The following is a 26,661-nucleotide window of genomic DNA, read 5'->3' as shown; positions in this document are numbered from 1 at the left end:
TGGTGGAGGGGTTTGGAGAGGTTTTATAGGGAGGCAGGCTGAATATCTGTGGCCCATGTGGCTGGTAGTGGGGGTAGGCACTTGGCAAAGAATCAATCAACTGCCAAACATGGGCTGCCAAACATGGGCTGCCAAACATTTGGGTTGTTTGTCGTGTGGGGGGGAAAACCCAAAGACTCCACCTTGGGTTTAGATAATCTGCATTCAATTTCTTACCCAAACATGACATCTCTGAGTGGAACCAAAGCCATCACACTAGCCCACAAAAAAAGACCAAACAAACTGTACTTTCAAGTCATAGCAGAAACATGGTGCAGGAAATACTGTTCAAATTAAAGTACAACAGAGGGTCATTTCTCAAAGATATTCAAAGAGAGTGTGGCTTGGCATAATGGACTTGGACGGAGGAAGGTGATGATGTTATCATTATTGATCTAAGGTGGACATTTGTGCACAATAACAATACACATGAATGAAATCAAAACATTGAGGGCTAATTCCATTATCTGCGACAAGAAATGGGTTATGGGAAAGAATTACAACATAACAGGAAATGTGTACAAGATTAACAAGGAACACAACACATCACTCTTTACATTTATTGGTATTTTCCACAAAATATTCACAGTCATTTCAAAATCAGTAGGTTTGGACGACATGTATATAACATGGGGAAATGTACATAGGCAAGGAAGGAAAACATACACTGTACATCATGTTATCTTAGAGATAATTTTTTTAATATGCTGGGCCCAAATAGGAACTTTTAAGATAAACAAGACTCAAAAGTATTTGTGTCACTTCTGTTTTCAGAAATTAAATAAAGGTCTAATATAAGAGCAGACTGGAGTTTTCCACTTAATTCCAATTTAAGGGGAAATATTACACTGCAATATGTTCAAATGTTGGACACTAACATTGAGAGTGTTGTGCTCTGTTCAGTCACAAGTCAGTTTGCTTTGGTACCCAGGGTTAGGTAACCTGGCTTTCTAATTGGGTCGCATGTTCATTTGGCTGGAGTTAATTGGCCTAGTTACAACAAGTTTTTAAGGGGTCGATAAAGAGTCCAGCTGTGTGGTGGTGAAAGCTGACAGCACTGGAATGTTTTTAGTGGGACACATCCATTAATTAAAGCATGGGCTAGTAATAACAATAAGGAACAGACACAATATATAGTGAGAGTGTGTGCGTGTCAACAAACATTCAGCGTCTGTTGGGATGACCACCCGCCCTCTGCACCCTCTCGGCCTGGCCCGCACCCGCCGTCAATGTCACTTCCTCCAGGAAGCTGTGAGAGGGCAGAAAAGGGACATTATGATATCATTCCTCACGAGGCTGAGAGAAGCATGAGCAGTACTGCCGGTACATCAGCATCATCTCTGTGACTCACAAAATACATTTTCATCTAAAAACAGAAGCCCATGTGACAGAGGTATACTTGCAGACACGATTACCTCAGTCCTAGCCCCTTGTTACACAGACACAATTATTGTGTCAGTGTGTGTGTGTGTGTCATTAGGGTTCCGGTCTGTAAAGCAAGGATAGGGCTGAGACATGGCAACAACAAAAATAAGAGACCCTCTAGAGAAATGTCAAAATACCTATTTCTGTTAGCTGATCAACCCAAAACATTTGAGATTTGAAACGAGAGACTTAGGCTTCCTGTCAACAAAAGGCAAGGTTCTAAAGAGCAGCCATCTTGTCTCTCTTACAGACCAAAAATGTTGACTTTTGATAGAGCAGTAATTACAGTGATATATCAGAGATAAGTGTGACATTTGCTGATGTTAATGCTAATCTGTTCGCGGTCCGTTTCCATTCATGCAGCCTCCTCTGGGTGACTAGCCTATATCAATGAGTGACTAAACACATGGTCTAGGACCTAGGTCAGATAGCCTACCATCCACCCAACTACGAAAAAACCTGGATTTTTTTTATCCTGATGTTTAAGTTCAAAAGGCACAAGAAAGCAACATGGTATTGAACCTACAACCTTCAGGTCATAAATATGCTGTTTTTGGAACAATGCTGCCAAGATTGGGTCTCATTCAACCAGCCATATTAGAGTTCAATAACAGTCCTGGTTATCAAAAGGCAGATTCCGACCCCTGCGGTATGATTTTAGCGGTAGGCATATATTGTATGGGTGCCTTCAGAAAGTATTCACACCCCTCAACTTTTTACACATTTTGTTGTGTTACAGCCTGAATTTAAAATTGAAAGAATTTAGAGATTTTGTGTCACTGGCCTACACACAATACCCCATAATGTCAAAGTGGAATTTTACCAAATTAATAAAAAATGAAAAGCTCAGTAAGTTTTTGACCCCTTTGTTAAGGCAAGCCTAAATAAGTTCAGGAGTAAAACTTTGCTTAACAAGTCACATAAGTTGCATGGACTCATTCTGTGTGCAATAATAGTGTTTAACGTGATTTTTTAATTACTACCTCATCTCTGTACCCCAAATACAGATAATTGTAAGGTCCCTCCGCCAAGCAGTGAATTTCAAACACAGATTCAACCACAAAGACCAGGGAGGTATTCCTATGTCTCGCAAAGAAGGGCACCTATTGGTAGATGTGTAAAAATAAAAAAAGCAGACAATGAATATCCCTTTGAACATGGTGAAGTTATTAACTACACTTTGGATGGTGTATCAATACACCCAGTCACTACAAAGATACAGGCGTTCTTCCTAACTCAGTTGCCGGAGAGGAAAGAAACCGCTCAGAGATTTCACCATGAGGCCAATGGTGACTTTAAAACCCCCTAAGGTCGATGTCCACACCCCAGCGGAAATCAAATTAGCATAATAAAAACATCCCCATCAAAATCTGTCCATTTAAGGTAGAGATACTGTATCTGTTTTTTTGCATTGGATACATCTCAATCCATCGCATACGCCTACGTAACAAAGGTGACAGAGCTAGAGCGGTGTTTGTCAGACCATGAGACAAAAATGAATGGAAGTACAGTATATATGGAGACTGTTTAGTGCCAAAAATACAGTGTTAAATGCAAAAAATCTGAACAAACTTACTTCAAAATATTTTGTGAGGCACTACCTGTTATTCCATGTTGGGAATCTGTTATACTGCTATTAACCCATACAAACGCATTGTAAGGCCCCCCCCCCCCCCCAAAAAGGTATTTTAAAAAATATATATATATACCTCAAGGGGTCTTATAATTCTAAATCAAATAGCAAAATGATCATAGGTATGACCTTAAAACAATTCCATATAGCTTAGTAGTACCCTGGTTCGATCCCCGGCTGTATCACAACCGGCCGTGATTGGGAGTCCCATAGGGCAGCGCACAATTGGCCCAGCGTCATCCGGGTTAGGGAAGGGTTTGGCCGGGGTAGGCCGTCATTGTAAAATAAGAATTTGTTCTTAACTGACTTGCCTAGTTAAAGGTTTTATATATATGTATATATATATATATATATATATATATATATATTGAAGTCGGAAGTTTACATACACCTTAGCCAAATTCATTTAAACTCAGTTTATCACAATTCCTGACATTTAATATTAGTAAAAATTACCTGTCTTCGGTCAGTTAGGATCACCACTTTATTTTAAGAATGTGAAATGTAAGAATAACAGTAGAGAGAATTATTTATTTCAGCTTTTATTTCTTTCATCACATTCCCAGTGGGTCAGAAGTTTACATACACTCAATTAGTATTTGGTAGCGTTGCCTTTAAATTGTTTAACTTGAGTCAAACGTTTTGGGTAGCCTTCCACAATCTTCCCACAATAAGTTGGGTGAATTCTGGCCCATTCCTCCTGACAGAGCTGGTGTAACTGAGTCAGGTTGCAGGCCTCCTTGCTCGCACACGCTTTTTCAGTTCTGCCCACACATTTTCTATAGGATTCAAGTCAGGGCTTAGTGATGGCCACTCCAATACCTTGACTTTGTTGGTCTTAAGCCATTTTCCCACAACTTTGGAAGTATGCTGGGGTCATTATCCATTTGGAAGACCCATTTGCGACCAAGCTTTAACTTCCTGAAAGATGTCTTGACATGTTGCTTCAATATATCAACATAATTTTCCTGTCTCATGAGGCCATCTATTTTGTGAAGTGCACCAGTCCCTCCTGCAGCAAAGCACCCCCACAAGATGATGCTGCCAACCCCGTGTTTCACTGTTTAGATGGTGTTCTTCGTCTTACAAGCCTCACCCTTTTTCCTCCAAACATAACGATGGTCATTATGGCCAAACAGCTCTATTTTTGTTTCATCAAACCAGAGGACATTTCTCCAAAAAGTACAATCTTTGTCCCCATGTGCAGTTGCAAACCGTAGTCTGGCTTTTTTTATGGCGGTTTTGGAGCAGTGGCTTCTTCCTTGCTCAGCGGCCTTTCAGGTTATATCGATATAGGACTTGGTTTACTGTGGATATAGATACTTTTGTACCTGTTTCCTCCAGCATCTTCACAAGGTATTTTGCTGTAGTTCTGGGATTGATTTGCACTTTTCGCACCAAAGTACGTTCATCTCTAGGAGACAGAACTCGTCTACTTCCTGAGCGGTATGATGGCTGCGTGGTCCCATGGTGTTTATACTTGCGTACTATTGTTTGTACAGATGAACGTGGTACCTTCAGGCCTTTGGAAATTGCTCCCAAGGATGAACCAGACTTGTGGAGGTCTACAATTTTTTTCTGAGGTCTTGGCTGATTTCTTTTGATTTTCCCATGATGTCAAAGCAAAGAGGCACTGAGTTTGATGGTATGCCTTGAAATACATCCACAGGTACACCTCCAATTGGCTCAAATGATGTCAATTAGCCTATCAGAAGCTTCTAAAGTCATGACATAATTTTCTAAGCTGTTTAAAGGCACAGTCAACTTAGTGTATGTAAACTTCTGACCTACTGGAATTGTGATACAGTGAATTATAAGTGAAATTATCTGTCTGTAAACAATTGTTGGAATAATTGCCCTGATAAGAGAAAACTGAGGATATATCAAGAACATTGTAGTTACTCCACAATACTAACTAACCTAAATGACAGAGTTTAAAGGAAGCCGGTATATTAAAAAAAATTCACCGCCAAAACCTAGAACCAATCTCGGTTTGTATAACACACTAAAGTAAAACTGCAAAAAATGTGGCAAAGAAATTAACTTTATGTCCTGAATACAAAGCATTATTATTGGGATAAATCCAACACATCACTGAGTACCACTCTTTAAACAACCATGCATGGTTGTGGCTGCATCATGTTAATCGGCAAGGAATTGCAAGTTTTTTTGGGGGATAAAAAGAAACGCAACAGAGTTAAGCACAGGAAAAATTCTACAGGAAAACCTGGTTCAGTCTGCTTTCCAACAGACACTGGGAGACAAATTCACCTTTCAACAGGACAATAACCTAAAACATATACACTGGAGTTGCTTACCAAGAAGCCAGTGAATGTTCCTGAGTGGCAGAGTTACAGTTTTGATTTAAATCAGCTTGAAAATCTATGGCAAGACTTGAAAATGTCTGTCCAGCAATGATCAACAACCAACTTGACAGAGCCTGAAGAACATTAAAAAGAATAATGTTCAAATATTGTAAATAAATTTGCTAAAAATTATAAAAACATGTTTTCACTTTGCCATTATGAAGTATAGTGTGTAGATGGGTGAGATTAAAAAAAAAATATTTAATAAATGTTGAATTGCACGGTAACACAACAAAATGTGGAATAAGTCATGGGGTATGAATACTTTCTGAAGGCACTGTATTTCCAGCTTTTGGCCCACTGAGGCGGTACACAGCAGTAGAGGGTGGCCTAGAACCAATCTCCCAAAGGGGTTTACTGTGTCTTTGTGTGGCTGGTTGCAGGGAACATTATCATGAAACAACTTGTGAGTGAGTACCAAATGGGTAGCGAGCAACTCATGCAGTACAAAAGGGGGGAAAGACACAGAGGAGAAGCTTAAAGATGCATTCAAGAGCCCCATTCCTATTGGCTTACAGTGCCTCTGGGTGAGGAGGTAGAACATGGTTCAAATGCCCACACGCTGCGCTATGAGCTAAAAAACAAAGCATGGGACGTGCCGTCACAGCCAACATTAAAAGGATAAATAATGGGCAAGTAGATGTTTCGAAGAGTACTTCAATGTGCATTAACATTTTCAGATCATAGAATTTCGTTTAAAAAAAAGAAGCTTTTAACCCAATCTTCCAAGCAACACACACCAATGCCCAGAGGAGTTGGAAGCTAGGATCAACCAGTCAGGAGGGCAACACCTTGCCCTGCCACCCTGTGCAACCTATGGGTTAAGTGCCTTACTCAATGTCACAACGACAGGAGACTGCGTCTGTCTAGGGTCACTAGAATCTGCCCTAAGAGCTCAAATATAAACTGGCAGAATTTTGAATCTTGGAAAACATAACAATTAAAATACAGCTAGCACCAGATAATTGAAATATGATCATGTGACAGTATGTCAAGGTCAGCTTATATAAACAAGCCTGCCTGTGACAGACAAAACAGAGACAACATCAAGACACTAAAATGTAAACAACCCATATATAGCGAGTATCAGCATTTCCCTAGCATGGGACGGCAACAGCACGCTAAAAATAAACTTCACAACACACACAGGTGCACCTATCATCTTCGGCAGCACAAAAGTGAGTGCTGCAGTACAACACGAAACGCCTCAGGATCAGAGAAAGAAAGTTGCAAGTTCAATTCCCAGAGGTGGACATTGTTAGATGGTGTTGCATAACCGAGAGCGAGAGACACTTCACCTGAGTTGCATCAGCAAGCGCTATAAATGTCAAAGGCGCATCATCATTCAGCACATAGGTGCTGCTTAGCAACCCAGGCAACGTAATCGCACTAGTCTCTCTTGCCTAAATCCCTTGTCGTGTAAGACCTGGTCAATCTTGTGCCTGCTCAGGTTAGAATCTCATAAAAGGCTGATGAGGAGCACTAAGTTGTCATATAACCGGGAGAGAAGTGCATGGTTTGACGTCAGGGTTTGACGTCTGTGTGTGGGTGTGTTTGTGTGTGTCCAGACCCAGTGATGAAAGAGAACAGGGGTGATCCCACACAGGAGTGTCAGAACAGAAGGGGCACTGCAAAAAGAGCGCTGACGCATCTCCTGAGCACCCCTGTGTCACGTGATCACACAAAGTTCTATTCAGCTCAGCCTGAGAGAGAGAAATATGCATAGATAGATAAACAATTATTTATTCAGCCAACACAGTCAGTCAGACAGACAGATAGATGGAGGGAGAGGGAAAGAAAGGCTATGAGTAGACAAAATCTTCATTCAGCAAACAGTCAGAGAGAAAGGGAGAGAGAACGAGAGAGAGAGTAGCGATTCGGTAAATACCTGGTCAACCAAAAACTGCTTTTCCAAAGAAGGGCCTCACAAAGCAACACAAATAACTATTAAGGTTCAAAAGAGGAAGGTATGCAAGCTGAATTACTTTAGGTGACTCCATTCAAGCTAGGGATAACATGGTAAACCATACCTATCACAACTAATATCCGTAGTCGTCATCTGAACAGTGAACCACCATGAGCAGAAAAGTTAGATATTAAAGGGACATTTGAACAAAAAAAGTATAATGTAACGAGTGAAATGTTTATCAAGTAAAATTCCCTTTTAAAATTGTTGAAGTTATCTCAGTAAATTGTATAAAAATTGAAATGCCCCTTTAACATTAGTGAAGTCATTTCAGTAAATTGAATATAAACTTAGTGTTCTGCACGTAAAGTGTAGGCTGACTCCGAGTCGATATTCACGTCATAAGAAGGAATCCCCCTCGACCATTACAACAAATTGGGGAAAACAAAACCATTCTTTCCCAACTTCGTTGTCGATTTTTTGTTATACATAAATTACAAAACATTTCAGAAAGCTACTGTGTTGTTCAATGTACCTGTAACCAGGTCAGAAATCCCAACCTACAGTTTGCAATGCTCCCACGCAGGGAAATAGAGCCTGCGAGAAGAGTCCTATGGCTTCAGGCTATTCGGCATGGGAGAGTTGGAAGTGTCCAAGTAGGCTACACTTAGCTTTACGTGTGGAAAACATATATTCACAGGTAAGACATTTAACTTGTTTAATATAGGCCATTTGTAAATTCCAGGAGTACTATTTGTGGCTGTATAGTCCGTTTGTGTTGCTGGTCTTGGCTAGCTTAATGTTCCCATCGGTAGCTACAGTGCCTTCAGAAAGTATTCATACCCCTTGACTTATTCCACATTTTGTTGTTTTACAGCCTGAATTCAAAATGGATTCAATTTTTAAAAATTACGCACCAATCTAAACACACTACCCCATAATGACAACATGAAAACATGTTTTTGACATTTTTGCCAATTTAATCTAAATTAAATATAGAAATATCTAATTTACATAAGTATTCACACCCGAGTCAATACTTTGCAGAAGCCCCTTTGGCAGCGATTACAGCTGTGAGTCTTTCTGGTTTAGTCTGGAAGAGCATTCCACACTTGGATAAATTATTATTTTCAAAATTCTTCAAGCTCTCAAGTTGGTTCTTGATCATTGCAAGACAACCATTTTCAGGTCTTTCCATAGATTTTCATGCCGATTTAAGTCAAAACTATAATTCGGCCACTCAGGAACATTCAATGTCGTCTAAGCAACTAGTGTAGATTTGGCTTTTGTTTTCGGTTATTGTCTTGCTGAAAGGTGAATTCATCTCCGAATGTTTGATGGAAAGCAGACTGAACAAGGTTTTCCTCTATGATTTGGCCTATGCTTAGTTCCATTCCGTTAATTTTTTTATCCTTGATGATTACAAGCATACCCATAACATGATGCAGCCACCACCATGCTTGAAAATACTGAGAGCGGTACCAAATAATGTGTTGTATTGAATTTGCCCCAAACATAACACTTTATATTCAGGACAAAACATTAATTGCTTTGCCAAACTTTTAGCAGTATTACTTTAGTGCCTTGTTGCAAACAGGACACGTTTTGGAATATATTTATTCTGTACAGGCTTCCTTTTTTCCACTCTGTCATTTAGGTTAGTATTGTGGAGTAATTACAATGTTGTTGATCCATTCTCAATCACAGCCATTAAACTCTAACTGTTTTAAAGTCACCATTGGCTTCATGGTAAAATCCCTGAGCGGTTGTCTTCCTCTCCGGCAACTGAGTTAGGAAGGACGCCTGTATCTTTTGTAGTGAGTGGGATTCTTGATACATCATCCAAAGTGTAATTCACCATGTTCAAAGGGATATTCAGTGTCTTCTTTTTTTTTTACCCATCTACCAATAGGTGCCCTTCTTTGTATTCCATTGAAAAACATCCCTGGTCTTTGTGGTTGAATGTGTTTAAAATTCACTGCTTGACTGAGGGATCTTAGAGATAATTGTATGCGTGAGGTACAGAGATGGGGTAGTCATCTTTTTTTTTTAGGAAACACTATTATTGCACACAGAGTGAGTCCATGCAAATTATTATGTGACTTGTAAAACACATTTTTACTCCTGAACTTATTTAGGCTTGCCATAACAAAGGGGTTGAATACTTATTGACTCAACACATTTCAAGTTTTTCATTTTTAATTAAAAAAACTTTTTAATCTAAAAACATAATTCCACTTAGACATTATGGGGTATTGTGTGTTGGCCAGTGACACAAAATCTAAACTGAATCCCATTTTGAATTCAGGCTGTAACACAACAAAATGTGGAAAAAATCATCAAGGGGTGTGAATCCTTTCTGAAGGTACTGTAGCTAGGATTCACTCACGTGGCTGCTAGCACCATCATGAAAAGGGCCATGAGGGAAGCCCTACAATATGACTTTATAACATTAAGTATTGAGAACGCTCGGGAGCAGGTAATGTTGAGTCATCTTTAGACATGTTGTACTTATCTTAAAATGCAGTTTTGTAATTGACTAAAACAAGAGACAAGAAGAAAATTGCATTTGAAAAAGGTTAAGTGTTTGCAGTGAGCCAATAGGGTACCCACAGGTTGTTTTCCCCACAGGCATGCGGGTCCATGACATTCCATCTAATACTGACTGGGACCATAGCCGTGGGAAGTAAGGGTGCTGCAACATTTCCCCCCCCCCAACATTATAATACTCCTGTCTGACCAGACATAGATAATAGTATTCAAAATACTACACCAGAAAGCATAATTTTGATAGTGGATTAATAGCTTCTAAAAAAATATCTGTGGATTAAGTTTAATCACAAGCATTTACAGTCGAGAAAGCCGCAGTTAGGGCAGAAAGCGCTCCAAATATAGAACAGCTCGTTACGTTGTGGCCATAGATATAATCCATAGAAGGATTTTGGAACCTCTAACCCTGGCACTTTTTATTTTTATTTAACCTTTATTTAACTAGACAAGTCAGTTAACAACAAATTCTTATTTACAATGACGGCCTAGGAACAGTGGGTTAACTGCCTTGTTCAGGGGCAGAACGACAGATTTTTACCTTGTCAGCTCAGGGATAAGATCTAGCAACCTTTCGGTTACTGGCCCAACGCTCTAACCACGAGGCTACCTGCCGCCCCTACTTTTACTGTTAAACTCATGGGTACACTAGCATCGGCAGACAGTCCTGACTTGAATGGGAACTGCCATCTATGGATTATATTTCTATGGTTGGTTGCGGCTGTCAGTTTGCCTTTCCCAAATTTCTAAATACAATCGCGAGAAACATTTAGGCCTACCGTTTGAAAAGCAAATGCCTGCTGCTGAAAAAGAGAAGAGTAATCTGTCTGAAGAAGCTAAAAAGATTATTCTGAACAACTTTTGAGTGGACAGCACTGTTTTTCAAAGTAGCTTATCTTGACATATTGGCACAAACCCATCGCCCATCACCGGTGAGTAGCCTATGCTTCATCTTCATCATTGGGTGAGTCAGTGTCACTGGAAGCTTAATTTTCTAGCCTACTTTAGCCTATATTATATACAGTGCCTTCGGAAAGTATTCAGACCCCTTGACTTTTTCAAAATTTTGCTATGTTACAGCCTTATAAAAATCCTCAGAAATCTACACACAATACCCCATAATAACAAATCGAATGTATTAAAAAACATTTACATACAGTACGAGTCAAAAGCTTGGACACACCTACTCATTCAAGGGTTTTTCTTTATTTTTACTATTTTCTACATTGTAGAATAATAGTGAAGACATCAAAACTATGAAATAACACATATGGAATCATGTAGTAACCAAAAAAGTGTTAAACAAAACTAAATATAATTTTATATTTGAGATTCTTCAAAGTAGCCACCCGTTGCCTTGATGACAATTTTGCACACTCTTGGCATTCTCTCAACCAGCTTTACCTGGAATGCTTTTCCAACAGTCTTGAAGGAGTTCCCACATATGCTGAGCACTTGTTGGCTGCTTTTCCTTCACTCTGAGGTCCAACTCATCCTAAACCATCTCAATTGGGTACTTTTTACTGGTACTGTATGTATTCAGACCCTTCGCTATGAGAATTGAAATTGAGCTCAGGTGCATCCTGATTCCATTGATCTTCCTTGAGATGTTTCTACAACTTGATTGGAGTCTAACTTTGGTAAATTCAATTGATTGGACATGATTTGGAAAGGCACACAACTGTTTATATAAGGTCCCACAGCCATGAGGTTGAAGGAATTGTCTGTAGAGCTCCGAGACAGGCTTGTGTTGAGGCACAGATCTGGGGAAGGGTACCAAAAAATGTCTGCAGCATTGTGGCCTCCATCAGTCTTAAATGGAAGAAGTTTGGAACCACCAAGACTCTTCTTAGAGCTGGCCGCCTGGCCAAACGGAGCAATCGGGGGAGAAGGGCTTTGGTCAGGGAGGTGACCAAGAACCCGATGGCCACTCTGACAGAGCTCCAGAGTTCCTCTGTGGAGATGGGAGAACCTTCCGCAAGGACAACCATCTCTGCAGAACACAGCCATTAGACCTTTATGGTAGAGTGGCCAGACGGAAGCCACTCTTCAGTAAAAGGCACATGACAGCCCGCTTAGGTGCACATTTTCTATACATTTGCCAAAATTTCTAAAAACCTGTTTTTGCTTCGTCACTATGGGGTAGGTATTGTGTGTAGATTGCTGAGGATTCTATTTTATTTAATCAATTTTAGAATAAGGCTGAAAGATAACAAGATGTGGAAAATGTCAAGGGGTCTGAATACTTTCTGAAGGCACCGTATATAATATAGGCTACAGTAGGCTAGAAAATAAAACTTACAGTGACACTGACTCACCCAATGATGAGGTGATGATTCAGAGGGTGAATGGGCAAGACAAAAGATTTATGTGCCTTTGAACAGTGTATGGTAGTAGGTGCCAGGCACACCGGTTTGAGTGTTTCAAGAACTGCAACGCTGCTGGGTTTTTCACGCTCCTGTGAAAAAATGTTTCCTGTGTGTATCAAGAATTGTCCACCACCCAAAGGACAACAAGCCAACTTGACACAACTGTGGGAATCACTGGAGTCAACATCCCTGTGGAACGCTTGACACCTTGTAGAGTCCATGCCCGACAAATTGAGGCTGTTCTGAGGGCAAAAGGGGTTGCAATTCAATATTAGAAAGGTGTTCCTAATGTTTTATATACTCCCGTGTATACTTCCATTCATTTTTTAAAACTGGTTCCGGGCTACCTTCAGACAGGTCAAGTGAGGCATGTGGACGCCCTACAGCACTGACATGTATGCATTTGTGAGAGTCTCACCTTTTCATAGATGGGTCATATCAGTGTGCAGCCTAAACTGTTCAAATGCTATAGACAGAAGTTGACATATCGGTGGTGCCGACTTCAGACGAGTCCTGTGACACTTGAGGGGGTTGTAGAGCAAGACGGAGTACACCATCGTGTTCGGGAGAGTCTCATCATTCCATTGGAGTTATCCCCAGTTATCCCGAACCGTTCGGACGCTACAGACATATTCGTGAGAAGACCGATTTTAGGGAAGACTCATGATCTGACAAACACCGCCGTAGCTCAGCCACCTCCCCCCGCCGATGCGGAAGGCCGCCACTGTCGTATGTAGTGGATTGGAGACGCAGCCCATGCAAAAACAGATATCTCTAGATTAAACAGATTTTTTAAATGGGGATTTTTGTATTATGCTAATTAGATTTCCACGTGGCCGTCGACTCTAGGGGGTTAAGCCATTTTGATCATATGTGTTGACCTGGTAACAGACAATGGATGTCTGGTGGCTATGTCTGGATGGAATTTGACTGAGGCGACTACAGTAGGTCACCAGGAGCGGTTGATGATACTGACCTCTTGGTGTTGTGGATGGTGGTGCCGCCCAGTACGATCCGAACACCTGGCATGGTGCGGTTCAGGTTGTAGACTGCTAGCGCCTCCTCATAGGTGGCCCCTCCGATGACGAACACTATGATATCCTGTGGCCTGAAGAGGAAATACATGGTAATCACTGATAGGCTAGCATCCAGTTGGGCTCATCCAATAACGGTGATGAACTGTGGGCTTATGTGCTTATACACACAGAATATATATATTTTTATTTATTTATTTTTTTACATATCATTGATAGTGTGTAGAAGTGTGTGTGTGTTTGGCTATTCAGGTGTAGGGTCTGAGGTTGTGTCTTTAACTGTGTGTGTGTGTGTGTGTGTGTGTGTGTGTGTGTATATATATATATCACCCTACCTGTCTCGAAGGGAGCTGGGTCCTAGGTAGGGGAACTGACTGTCCTTCAGCCGCCCCTTGATCAGCTGGTCCAATGTCTCCTGCAGTAACGGTGCATGCTGCGTGTACACATTCTCAACTCCCTGGAGACATGCACGCACACAGAACAAAGGTGTTTTATTAGAATCTAGTTGAGAATGGCTAGTTGGACACAAAACTACAGCTAGTATCTGTCTAAATTGTGAGGCGAATGGTGTACCTTCAGCCCCTTGAAGAACTGTTTGGTGATGGCGACTGCGTCTTGGGGGTTGATGAGGTCACTTCCTCTCACCCTCTTCCCTCCATACTCCACCATGGACGTTACCATCTGAGGTAAAAGATGCCGGTTAAACAAGATAAAAAGGCATCCTTTGCTTCTTCTAACCCCGTCTAGATTGATAAAACAGACGCATCAAACATACCAACATACCGTATGTACATTGTTGAGTTGTATATTTATTTATACTCACAGGGGCATCGAAAAATCCCAAAATAATAACATCTTCTACATAATATAAGTTGAGTACAACAACAGTATACAGTCCTCATATTTCCCCAAGGGCCAAGTAGTGGTACAGTATAGAATGTTTCCTACCCTGCGATGCCTCTCTGACACGCCCTTCCTGTTGAGCTCCTCCATGAGGCCCGGCAGGATGCTGCTGCTGTGTCTCTCGTAGCGCAGTGCGTACAGCATCACCAGGCGCACCGCGTCCAGCTCGCTCACCCGCGGGTTCTGCAGCAGCCGACGCACATTCTGTGGAAAAACAGGGAGTACATTTTATATAGCCTTTAATACAGACTTGAATTCTTTATGTTTTAATGCTACTTCACTATGGTTTCTATGTGCAGTGTTTTATTGTACTCTGAAAGTCACTATTATTATAAGTGGCCAAGTCGATATACGATACAGCAGTGGGTTGTATTCTTCTTCAGCCAACACAATATTAATATTCATAATATTGTGTCTTTCTGAATGCTTTCATGTGAACTATTGGTGTCATTGTATAATAGAACATTGAGCTGTAGGCCCCTCCCCCATGTCACATTTCCATTGGTGTCAGTGATTGGACCCCTACATTTACATATTGGGCAGTTCTGTCTGGTGTCTTCTCTTTGTCTACCTGTCTACCACATGTTATGTCTATTTCAGTACTGTGTCTGGTCAGTGTCTTCTCTCTGTCTGGTTCATAGTTGACTTGTGTTTCCATCTATCTAGTGCCTTCGGAGAGTATTCAGACCCCTTGACTTTTTCCACATTTTGATAAGTTACGGCCTTATTCTAAAATTGATTAAATATATATTTTCTCAGCAATCTACACACAATAACCCATAATGACAAAGCAAAAACAGGTTTTTATACATTTTTGCTAATAAAAATAATTAAAAAAACAAAGAAAATGAAATATCTTATTTACATAAGTATTCAGACCCTTTGCTATGAGACACGAAATTGAGCTCAGGTGCATCCTGTTTCCATTGATCATCCTTGAGATGTTTCTACAACCTGATTGGAGTCCACCTGTGGTAAATGCAATTGATTGGACATGATTTGGAAAGGCACACACCTGTCTATATAAAAAGGTCCCACAGTTGAGAGTGCATGTCAGAGAAAATACCAAGCCATGAGGTTGAAAGAATTGTCCTTAGAGCTCCTAGACAGGATTGTTTTGAGGCACAGATCAATTGAAGGGTACCAAAAAATGTCTGCAGCATTGAAGGTCCCCAAGAACACAGTGGCCTCCATCATTCTTAAATGGAAGAAGTTTGGAACCACCAAGACTCTTCCCAGAGCTGGCCGCCCGGCCAAACTGAGCAATTGGGGGAGAAGGGCCTTGGTCAGGGAGGTGACCAAGAACCTGATGGTCACTCTGACAGAGCTCTAGAGTTCCTCTGTGGAGATGGGAGAACCTTCCACAAGGACAACCATCTCTGCAAAACTACACCAATCAGGCCTTTATAGTAGAGTGGCCAGACGGAAGCCACTCTTCTGTAAAAGGCATATGACAGCCCGCGTGGATTTTGCCAAAAGGCACCTAAAGACTCTCAGACCATGAGAAACCAGATTCTCTGGTCTGATGAAACCAAGATTGAATGCTTTGGCCTGAATGCCAAGCGTCACGTCTGGCGGAAACCTGGCTCCATCCCTACGGTGAAGCATGGTGGTGGCAGCATCTTGCTGTGGGGATTTTTTTCAGCGGCATGGACTGGGAGACTTTTCAGGATCAAGGCAAATATGAACGGAGCAATGTACAGAGAGATCCTTGATGAAAACCTGCACCAGAGCGCTCATGACCTCAGACTGGGGCAAAGGTTTATCTTCCAACAGGACAAAGACCCTAAGCATACAGCCAAGACAACGCAGGAGTAGCTTCAGGACAAGTCTCTGAAAATCCTTGAGTGGCCCAGCCAGAGACTGGACTTGAACCCGATCGAACATCTCTGGAGACCTGAAATTAGCTGTGCAGCAACGCTCCCCATCCAACCTGACAGAGCTTGAGAGGAATGGGGAGAAACTCCCCAAATACAGGTGTGCCAAGCATGTAGCATCATACCCAAGAAGACTCAATGCTGTAATCTCTGCCAAAGGTGCTTCAACAAAGTACTGAGTAAAGGGTCTGAATATTTATGTAAGTGTGATATTTCAAAAAAAAGTACACAAATTTGTTTTTGCACATTATGGGGTAGTGTGTGGAGATTGATGAGGAAAAAGAACAATTTAACCATTTCAGAATAAGGCTGTAACGTAACAATGTGGAAAATGTCAAGGGGTCTGAATACTTTCCGAATGCACTGTATCTAGTAGTGTGTTTCTAGTCAGTCTCTGGCATCAAGTCAGTGCAGAGCAGGATTCAGGATTGGAGTGTTGATTAATTTCAGACAGAAATTCAATTGGTAATAATAGAAATGTGTTTTCTACCGGTAAATTAAAAAATAACGCTAGTTAGCATTGGTTTGCAGACCTAATTCTAACTTCCTACATACTGGACATCGAGATATAAAAACGGTATCCACTAGTTCATCTGACTCTGGGGAAGTAGATAAAGGACCTTGTTGCCAAAATCCCGAAGTATCCCTTCAACCCCAGAGCAGAGTCTTACCTGTGACGCGCTTGAGTGGTCATTCTGGCAGGCAAGCTCCTGCTCCACCTCTGACACCTCCATCAGGTGCCTCTCGCTCACCAGGCGAGACAGCTCGCCCACCACAGTCACGTGCTTCGACACTGTGCCAGACATCTTTTTGAACTGGGGGTAGTTGTCCACAAACGCCTGCAGAGAAAAACAGAGGGAATTATTTAAAAAAGAAAACAGAAAGAGATTTCTTAAACTTGCAGCAATTATTTATAGCTTGTATCATTATTGTAATTAAGAGATAATTCATCTAGTTGTGAGTGGTTATTAACTAATGAGGCTGAGATGTGTTAGTGGTCCTAAATGAGCAACTGCAACAGGACATGCTGGGAAATTGAGTTCCTGTACTGGGAAATTGAGTTCCTGTACTGGGAAATTGAGTTCCTACAGTGCCCAGCTCTCACCTTCATATCAGAGATGGACTCCAGCTTCTGTTGCTCCTTGGGCTTCTTCTTCTGAAAGTCCTCCATCAGGTTCTTGATGTTTGTGCCGATCTCTCCAAAGTTCAGGTACAGATTCTGAATAAGAGAATGTGAAAGTGAATTGGAAGTTGTCAACTAACGACTGGCCGTCGGAATTCTTTAACCTTCCCTCACTGACCGACTGCTACACATTCTGCCTGACTTTTTCCCTTGAGTCTTGTTACAGAGGGTTGCTGGACGCCTTCCTAACCTCTAGGCCAGGGATCATCATCTAGATTCAGCCGCGGGCCGATTTTTCTTTTCTTGAGCGGATGGTCAGGGGGCCGGAACATAATTACAAATAATTTGTAGACTGCAAATTTACCACAAGAAGACCAAATAGATATAACATTTGATTATAACATTAATCCTTTCAAATCTTGCTTGCATTTGTATACAATCACATATCTCTCTATTATGCGTGGGAATACTTTGGAACAGATTTCCAAAAGTAAAATCACTTGGTGCTGAAATGATGGCTTTTTTACAGTCTTATGTCCAGCAATAAGAAAACAAATTCGGCCAGTTGGAGAACCCTGCACTGCGCTACCTGCCAGCCTGCTCAAATGAGACTGTCTCAATGCCGAAGGGAACATTTGTGTAGAATTGGAACCAGGCCTAGAGACTGGGACTCACGTTGGCATAGAACTCATCGTTCTCTGCAGACAGCACCACCTCCTTCAGCTCCTTGCTGATCCCTGGGACTCGGGACAGGTCAATACGGTTGTTGTTGAGGCCAAGCAGCTCGTGCACCATGGCCTGGTACGTCCACTAGAGGGAGCAGGGCAACAAACAATGAACCCAAAACAATGAAACCCACAATTCAAATAAAGTACATTTAATCTCTACTAATTCCATTCAGCGATGAGGGGTGTATGAGGTTTTCACCAATTGATTAGCTTTTCTAATGTGCGCTAAAGATTGGTGCATTACATGTGACACAAAGGGCCTTGAGTACATGACCTAGTTTAGTGTGCAGGTTGCAGGCCTGGAAAATGTATGTATAAGACGCTGCTGCCCCCAAGTGACCAGAGGCTGCAGTACACATCAGAATGATGTGAATATTCTACAGGTATGTCGTTTGACTAGATGACCTGGTTATTGCCTACCTTTCTTAAACTTCTTATGGCTGAGATCCCGCTAACGGGATCGATATGACAACAGCCAGTGAAAGTGCAGGGCGCCAAATTCAAACAACAGAAATCTCATAATTAAAATTCCTCAAACATACAAGTATCTTATACCCTTTTAAAGCTAATCTTGTTGTTAATCCCACCACAGTGTCCGATTTCAAAAAGGCTTTACAGCGAAAGCACCACAAACGATTATGTTAGGTCACCGCCAAGTCACAGAAAAACACAGCCATTTTTCCAGCCAAAGACAGGAGATACAAAAAGCAGAAATAGAGATAAAATTAAATCACTAACCTTTGATGATCTTCATCAGATGACGCTCATAGGACTTCATGTTACACAATACATGTATGTTTTGTTCGGTAAAGTTCATATTTATATCAAAAAATCTCATTATCCATTGGCGCGTTATGTTCAGTAGTTCCAAAAACATCCGGTGATTTTGCAGAGAGCCACATCAATTTCCAGAAATACTCATAATAAACGTTGATCAAAGATTCAAGTGTTACACATGGAATTTTAGATCCACTTCTCCTTAATGCAACCGCTGTGTCAGATTTCAAAAAAGCTTTAGGAAAAAGCAAACCATGCAATAATCTGAGTACGGCGCTCAGAGCCCAAACCAGCCAAAAAGATATCCGCCATATTGTGCATGTCAAACAATGTATAGAATCAATCTTTAGGATGTTTTTAAATCTTCAATAATGTTCCAACCGGAGAATTCCTTTGTCTGTAGAAAAGCAATGGAATGCGAGCTACCTCTCACGTGAACAAGCGTCACGAGCCTGTGGCACTCTGCCAGACCACTGACTCAAAGAGCCCTTATGAGCCCCTCCTTTACAGTAGAAGCCTCAAACAAGTTTCTAAAGACTGTTGACATCTAGTGGAATCCTTAGGAAGTGCAACATGACCAATATCCCACTGTATCTTCAATAGGGAATGAGTTGAAAAACGACCAACCTCAGATTTCCCACTTCCTGGTTGGATTTTTTCTCAGGTTTTTGCCTGCCATATGAGTTCTGTTATACTCACAGACATCATTCAAACAGTTTTAGAAACTTCAGAGTGTTTTCTATCCAAATATACTAATAATATGCATATATTAGCAACTGGGACTGAGTAGCAGGCCGTTTACTCTGGGCACCTTATTCATCCAAGCTACTCAATACTGCCCCCAGCCATAAGAAGTAAAGAAGGACAGTTTTATTGCTTCTTTAATCAGAACAAGAGTTTTCAGCTGTGCTAACATAATTGCAAAAGGGTTTTCTAATGATCAATAAGACTTCAAATGATAAACTTGGATTAGCTAACACAATGTGCCATTGGAACACAGGAGTGATGGTTGCTGATAATGGACCTCTGTACGCCTATGTAGATATTCCATTAAAAAAATCTGCCATTTCCAGCTACAATAGTCATTTACAACATTAACAATGTCTACACTGTATTCCTGATCAATTTTATGTTATTTTAATGGACAAAAAATGTGCTTTTCTTTCAAAAACACTGACATTTCTAAGTGACCCCAAACTTTTGAACGGTAGTGTAGTTCTGACCTGGTTGAGTAGTGGGGTGATGGCGTCATCGCTGCGGTCCATGATGAGCAGGAGAGGAGGCACCTCTGTCTTCCTGAAGTCAAACAGCTCATACTCCTTGGTGATGATTTGCTGGAGGAGGAGAGGGGTAGTGAGATTGCGTGCGTGCGTATGCGCGTGTGATACTTGTTCATGTGATATTAGTCACCTTCACGCTTTCTCCCAGTCTCTTGGCCATGTCTGAGGACAGCTGGTAGCGGATCATGGGACATTTCTTGAGGGCCAACAGCACCGAGGTCAGACCCTGGGTGGTACGTGGTAGGAGCGTGGGCTCCCAGCTACGACCCTGCAACACACACGAGATGGGAATGCACTCTGTAAACAGATCCAAAATACAGAGGAAATATGTCATGTGTAGAGACAAACAAAAAAAGTTAAACTAAAATCAATGCTGATGAATAATAAACCCCTTTATAGATTGTCACATATCCAAAGCGTCATGGCATATTTGCATGTCCTACCCTTGCCACACCACTGAGGTTGAGGGAGAAAAGGTGTGGGTTCACAGCAATGAAGTCTCCATAGAACTCCTGCAGTCATATATGAGAGAAATTTGAATGATTAGTTTCCGGTTTAAACGTCAAAGGATAACCTGGTTATTACAAGTCTACGTAAAGTGGTTATAACTAGAAATAAAAATTATGAAAAATGTGGATTCAGGATTAGTAAGAAAAACCTTCTACCCCCCCAAAAAATGTATACAAATACTAATAGTTGTGTACCTCACTGATGGATACTGTCCTACAGTACTGCCCTTAGAGTTAACTTACCTGCACTTCTGCAACCACCTCCTGTTCATCCGCCTCGGCCAGGGCTTTTATCTCACTCTTACTGATGACGTTGCTGAAGTCTAGAAAGGATTTGAGGAGGATGTCACCCATACAGGAAAAATTATATACTGGAATATATTTAAAAATATTGGGAAAATGTATTTACCAAATATATAAAATAAATACACGCTCACGTCTCACAACCTTCTCTACCCCAATGACAACGTTGAGTTTCTATTGACCTCTGGTACCTTAGCATTAAGTTCCCAAAGAGTTATTTTGCATGCAAAAGTTGGATCATTGAGTTGTAATTGAAAATTAATTCTGCAGCTATTGAGGTATAGCCTACCTGCCACTTATGAAACATGTAAAAAAAAAAAAAAAAAAAAAAAGAGGTTTATTTCGAAAAGACACTTGAACGTAGACCATATCTGTAAATATATTTTTTAATAGATTCAAATATATTTTCATTTATGGACAGTGATATTTAAACCGTGTCTCAGATTTTTTTGAGCAGATTTAAGTCAGGACAAGACTAGACCAGTCAGGAACACCCAACAACTCTTGGAAAGCCATTCTGGTGTGTCTTTGGTATTAAATTGTCTCGCTGAAAATTTTATTTTTTTAAAGTAGCTCTAATGCTAGAAAAGGTTGGAGTACCCTGTCCTAGACACTGTAATGAGTGAAAAGCCTAGGAGGCCGGCCGTTTCTTAGATCGAGAAACCGGCGCACTTAGCACCGATGATCATACCACAGTCAAAAGGTCAATAGTTTTGCCCATTCTATTGTTCAATCGAACCGTAACAGAATGCCTCACTGCCTGCTTTATATAGCAAGCCACAGCCACATGACACACTGTCCGTAGGAGAAAACCATTTTTGTGAACGGGGTGGTGCATCTAACGAACGGACCACTGAGTGTATTTGAAAACGGACAATTTTGGAATATGTCCATATATTTTTGTATATACAGTGGGGAGAACAAGTATTTGATACACTGCCGATTTTGCAGGTTTTCCTACTTACAAAGCATGTAGAGGTCTGTCATTTTTATCATAGGTACACTTCAACTGTGAGAGACGGAATCTAAAACAAAAATCCAGAAAATCACATTGTATGATTTTTAAGTAATTAATTTGCATTTTATTGCATGACATAAGTATTTGATCACCTACCAACCAGTAAGAATTCCGGCTCTCACAGACCTGTTAGTTTTTCTTTAAGAAGCCCTCCTGTTCTCCACTCATTACCTGTATTAACTGCACCTGTTTGAACTCGTTACCTGTATAAAAGACACCTGTCCACACACTCAATCAAACAGACTCCAACCTCTCCACAATGGCCAAGACCAGACAGCTGTGTAAGGACATCAGGGATAAAATTGTAGACCTGCACAAGGCTGGGATGGGCTACAGGACAATAGGCAAGCAGCTTGGTGAGAAGGCAACAACTGTTGGCACAATTATTAGAAAATGGAAGAAGTTCAAGATGACGGTCAATCACCCTCGGTCTGGGGCTCCATGCAAGATCTCACCTCGTGGGGCATCAATGATCATGAGGAATGTGAGGGATCAGCCCAGAACTACACGGCAGGACCTGGTCAATGACCTGAAGAGAGCTGGGACCACAGTCTCAAAGAAAACCATTAGTAACACACTACGCCGTCATGGATTAAAATCCTGCAGCGCACGCAAGGTCCCCCTGCTCAAGCCAGCGCATGTCCAGGCCCATCTGAAGTTTGCCAATGACCATCTGGATGATCCAGAGGAGGAATGGGAGAAGGTCATGTGGTCTGATGAGACAAAAATAGAGCTTTTTGGTCTAAACTCCACTCGCCGTGTTTGGAGGAAGAAGAAGGATGAGTACAACCCCAAGAACACCATCCCAACCGTGAAGCATGGAGGTGGAAACATCATTCTTTGGGGATGCTTTTCTGCAAAGGGGACAGGACAACTGCACCGTATTGAGGAGAGGATGGATGGGGCCATGTATCGCGAGATCTTGACCAACAACCTCCTTCCCTCAGTAAGAGCATTGACGATGGGTCGTGGCTGGGTCTTCCAGCATGACAACGACCCGAAACACACAGCCAGGGCAACTAAGGAGTGGCTCCGTAAGAAGCATCTCAAGGTCCTGGAGTGGCCTAGCCAGTCTCCAGACCTGAACCCAATAGAAAATCTTTGGAGGGAGCCGAAAGTCCGTATTGCCCAGCGACAGCCCCGAAACCTGAAGGATCTGGAGAAGGTCTGTATGGAGGAGTGGGCCAAAATCCCTGCTGCAGTGTGTGCAAACCTGGTCAAGAACTACAGGAAACGTATGATCTCTGTAATTGCAAACTAAGGTTTCTGTACCAAATATTAAGTTCTGCTTTTCTGATGTATCAAATACTTATGTCATGCAATAAAATGCCAATTAATTACTTAAAAATCATACAATGTGATTTTCTGGATTTTTGTTTTAGATTCCTTCTCTCACAGTTGAAGTGTACCTATGATAAAAATTACAGACCTCTACATGCTTTGTAAGTAGGAAAACCTGCAAAATCGTCAGTGTATCAAATACTTGTTCTCCCCACTGTATATATTTAAATATTTAGATATCTGTAATTTACAAACATGTTGTTGAAATATATGTCAATATATAACTTTTCCGTATGGGCAATAGCCGCCACCGTGAAATGTTGATGTGTGGTCAATCGCAATGTCAATCAATTTTGAGTCTTTTAGGTCTAAACCATATAAACGACCCAGGGACATAACATCTTAATCCACTTTATCTGTATTTGATCTGTCTAAAAAACTGCACAAGAATCAGAACAGAGAACCATACGATTTAAACAACAGCGCAGAACTCCTTACAGATGAAGTAGACACTGTACTTTGGTCGCCGGAGCTCCTGTATCAGATTTTCCACATTCTCCTGTAAAGAGGACAGAGAGAAAGTCGGGGTGTCATACAAATCCAAAACTGAGCATGACTAAACTACCTTGCCTCCAAATAGCGCATAGTGTATGGATGCAATGCAATATTCAGTATAGGTACAATGTAGTTGACATATGCATTCATACGGTTGTGGATGGACACAATCCAGTAGATACAATGTGTGTAAATGGTAAGTAACAAAGTCTTAAAGGCCCAGTGCAGTCAAAAAGATGATTTGCCTGTGTTTTATTTATATTTCCACACTATGAGGTTGGAATAATACTGTGAAAATTATGATAATCGTTTTTAGTGTAACAGCTGTTTGTAAATTTCAGTCTGTTTTGGTGGAATGGAGTTTCGGCCTTCCATGTTGACATCGCCATGCAGATAATTTAAGTTAATATACCAATAACAAAGAGTTCCAAATCCCTCTGCCAATAACAGCACATTTTCAGTTGTTTTATCCTCTCTACTCAGACCACTCCAAGACAGTACTAGCAACATTCATGTCCTAGCAACATTCTTTTTGACCATTTTAATTGAAAACAATCACAGTAAGGTACTCAGTTGTTACCCAGAAATGATTTGATATAGAAATACAAATGGTTGCATTGGACCTTTAATGCAGAGCAAAGGCTGGCTGCAATGTCTATACAGTGACTGGGGCACCTTGGTTGGCCTGAGGAAGCAGATGGCTTTGAGGTGCTTCATGTTGTCTCGATTCTGTGAGTCGATTCTTTCAAACAAGTAGACCTCCTTCTGTAGGATCTCGGATTGAGTGTAGACCACACTGACGATGCTGGTCTGATGAGACAAGCACAAACAAATAGGCATGATGACAAAACGCAACTGTAATGCAGTAAATTTGTTTCTACATGAGCCAAAGATTTGTAATCTTCCAATGGGAGGAGCTGCTGACAGTATGACATTATCAAAAGCTTGGTTCTCGTATCTATATTATAAAAGGAGAAGTTTCCTTTTTTATAACCTAATCTCTACATTTGATATGAATGGCATTTTAGAGACGGGTCCAGAGACTTTTTTGTGATTTCACGTTTTTTTTAAATAAAAATAAATAAATCGGGAATTGTTGAATAAATTAAGGTTCTGTTCCTTCAATGTGTCCGTCTCAGATAGACAACACATACACTACATGGCCAAAAGTATGTGGACATCCCTTCAAATAAGTGGCTAATTTATATAAATATTCGGCCACACCCGTTGCTGACAGGTGTATAAATCTCAATAGACAAACATTGGCAGTAGAATGGCCCGTACTGAAGAGCACAGTGACTTTCAACGTGGCACCGTCATAGGATGCCACCTTCCCAACAAGTCGGTTCATTCAATTTCTGCTCTGATAGAGCTGCCCCAGTCAATTGTAAGTGCTGTTATTGTGAAGTGGAAATGTCTAGGAGCGACAATGGCTCAGCAGCGAAGTGGTAGGCCACACAAGCTCACAGAACGGGACCGCCAAGTGCTGTTGCGTGTAAAAAGCATCTGTCCTCGATTACAACATACCGAGTTCCAAACTGCCTCTGGAAGCAACAACAGCACATGAACTGTTCGTCGGGAGCTTCATGAAATAGGTTTCCATTGCCGAGCAGCACACAAGCCTAAGATCACCATGTGCAGTGCCAATCGTCGGCTGGAGTGGTGTAAAGCTGACCGCTATTGGACTCTGGAGCAGTGGAAACGCTTTCTCTGGAGTAATGAATCACGCTTCACCATCTGGCATTCCAACGGACAAATCTGGCTTTGGCGGATGCCATGAGAATGCTACCTACCCGAATTAATAGTGCCAACTGTAAAGTTTGGTGGAGGAGGAATAATTGGGCTGTTTTTCATGGTTCAGGCCAGGCCCCTTAGTTCCAGTGAAGGGAAATCTTAACGCTACAGCATACAATAACATTCTAGACGATTCTGTGCTTCCAACTTTGTGGCAACAGTTTGGCCCTTTCCTGTTTCAACATGACAATGCCCCCGTGCACAAAGCGAGGTCCATACAAAAATGTTGAGATCAGTGTGGAAGAATTTGACTAGCCTGCAGAGCCATGACCTCAAACCCATCGAACATGTTTGGGATGAATTAGAACGCTGACTGCGAGCCAGGCCTAATCGACCAACATCAGTGCCCGACCTCACTAATGTTCATGTGGCTAAACGGAAACAAGTCCCTGCACCATGGAGGCTGTTATAGCAGCAAAGGGTGACCAACTCCATATTAATGCCCATGATTTTGGAATGAGATGTCTGACGAGTAGGTGTCCACATACTTTTGGGCATGTAGTGTAACAACAAAAGTAACCTGATACATTGTAACCACTGTCCATCGTTTGAACCACTACATTGTAACCATTCTATCTACATTACTTACCGTCTCTTTATCCATGAGCAGAACCTTCATTCCTGGCCCGCTGTTTTCTATCATTTTGGAGATATACTGCTTGACAGCAAGTGTCACATTCATTTTGACAACGTTCTGAAATTCTAGCAATGATAGCTTGAAAAATACCCAAAGGCCGAATTCTATGAACTAAAGATCTCTTGCACCAGGCAACGCTTCAATTCGTTTTATGTTAAATTAGTCTATTGTTGACAAATATTCAGCTCAGCTTCGAAATGAACCCGAGTTACATTTCCGGGTGAAGAATTGGTCAACTGAAGAGTGTAACGACTGATCTACGACCAGTTTGTAGAGCAAAGCACATGCAAAAGCATAAACTGAGCATGCATTTCACTGATCCAAAGTCAGCATGTGTTTGTTATATCCCACAATGCTCCGCTAATGGTTGCACGACGAGGACGCCATTTTGGTAAGGGCAGACCATTCAAATGAAACAGATATATTTTGTTATTTTGAGAAATATGTCATGCATGCAAGCAACTTCTGAAAACATTGCTAAATATTGAGATGTACAAATAGCATATAATTTATTTATAAGTCTTTAAAATAAGTAACACTTTTTAAAGGTAGTTTAG

At 41.3% G+C, this 26,661-nt stretch overlaps 1 protein-coding gene across 1 annotated transcript; it reads right to left on the bottom strand.

The window, feature by feature from the left end:
* Positions 1–585: 585 nt before the first annotated feature.
* LOC139554739 (vacuolar protein sorting-associated protein 45-like) lies at positions 586–26,314 on the bottom strand. Its single transcript, XM_071367825.1, has 15 exons — positions 26,057–26,314; positions 24,349–24,483; positions 23,617–23,677; positions 20,760–20,839; positions 20,451–20,519; positions 20,138–20,275; positions 19,951–20,061; positions 17,898–18,032; positions 17,205–17,318; positions 16,771–16,938; positions 14,268–14,426; positions 13,893–14,000; positions 13,655–13,776; positions 13,262–13,393; positions 586–1,288 (listed from the first exon to the last, which is right to left on the bottom strand). The coding sequence occupies exons 1-15, from the start codon at positions 26,147–26,149 to the stop codon at positions 1,204–1,206; spliced, it is 1,710 nt and encodes a 569-aa protein (XP_071223926.1). The 5' UTR covers positions 26,150–26,314; the 3' UTR covers positions 586–1,203.
* Between the last annotated feature and the right edge of the window lie 347 nt (positions 26,315–26,661).

The sequence above is a fragment of the Salvelinus alpinus genome, chromosome 26 (assembly GCF_045679555.1).
Source record: "Salvelinus alpinus chromosome 26, SLU_Salpinus.1, whole genome shotgun sequence".
Lineage (NCBI taxonomy): Eukaryota > Metazoa > Chordata > Actinopteri > Salmoniformes > Salmonidae > Salvelinus > Salvelinus alpinus.
This window is presented reverse-complemented; position numbering and strand designations above follow the sequence as displayed.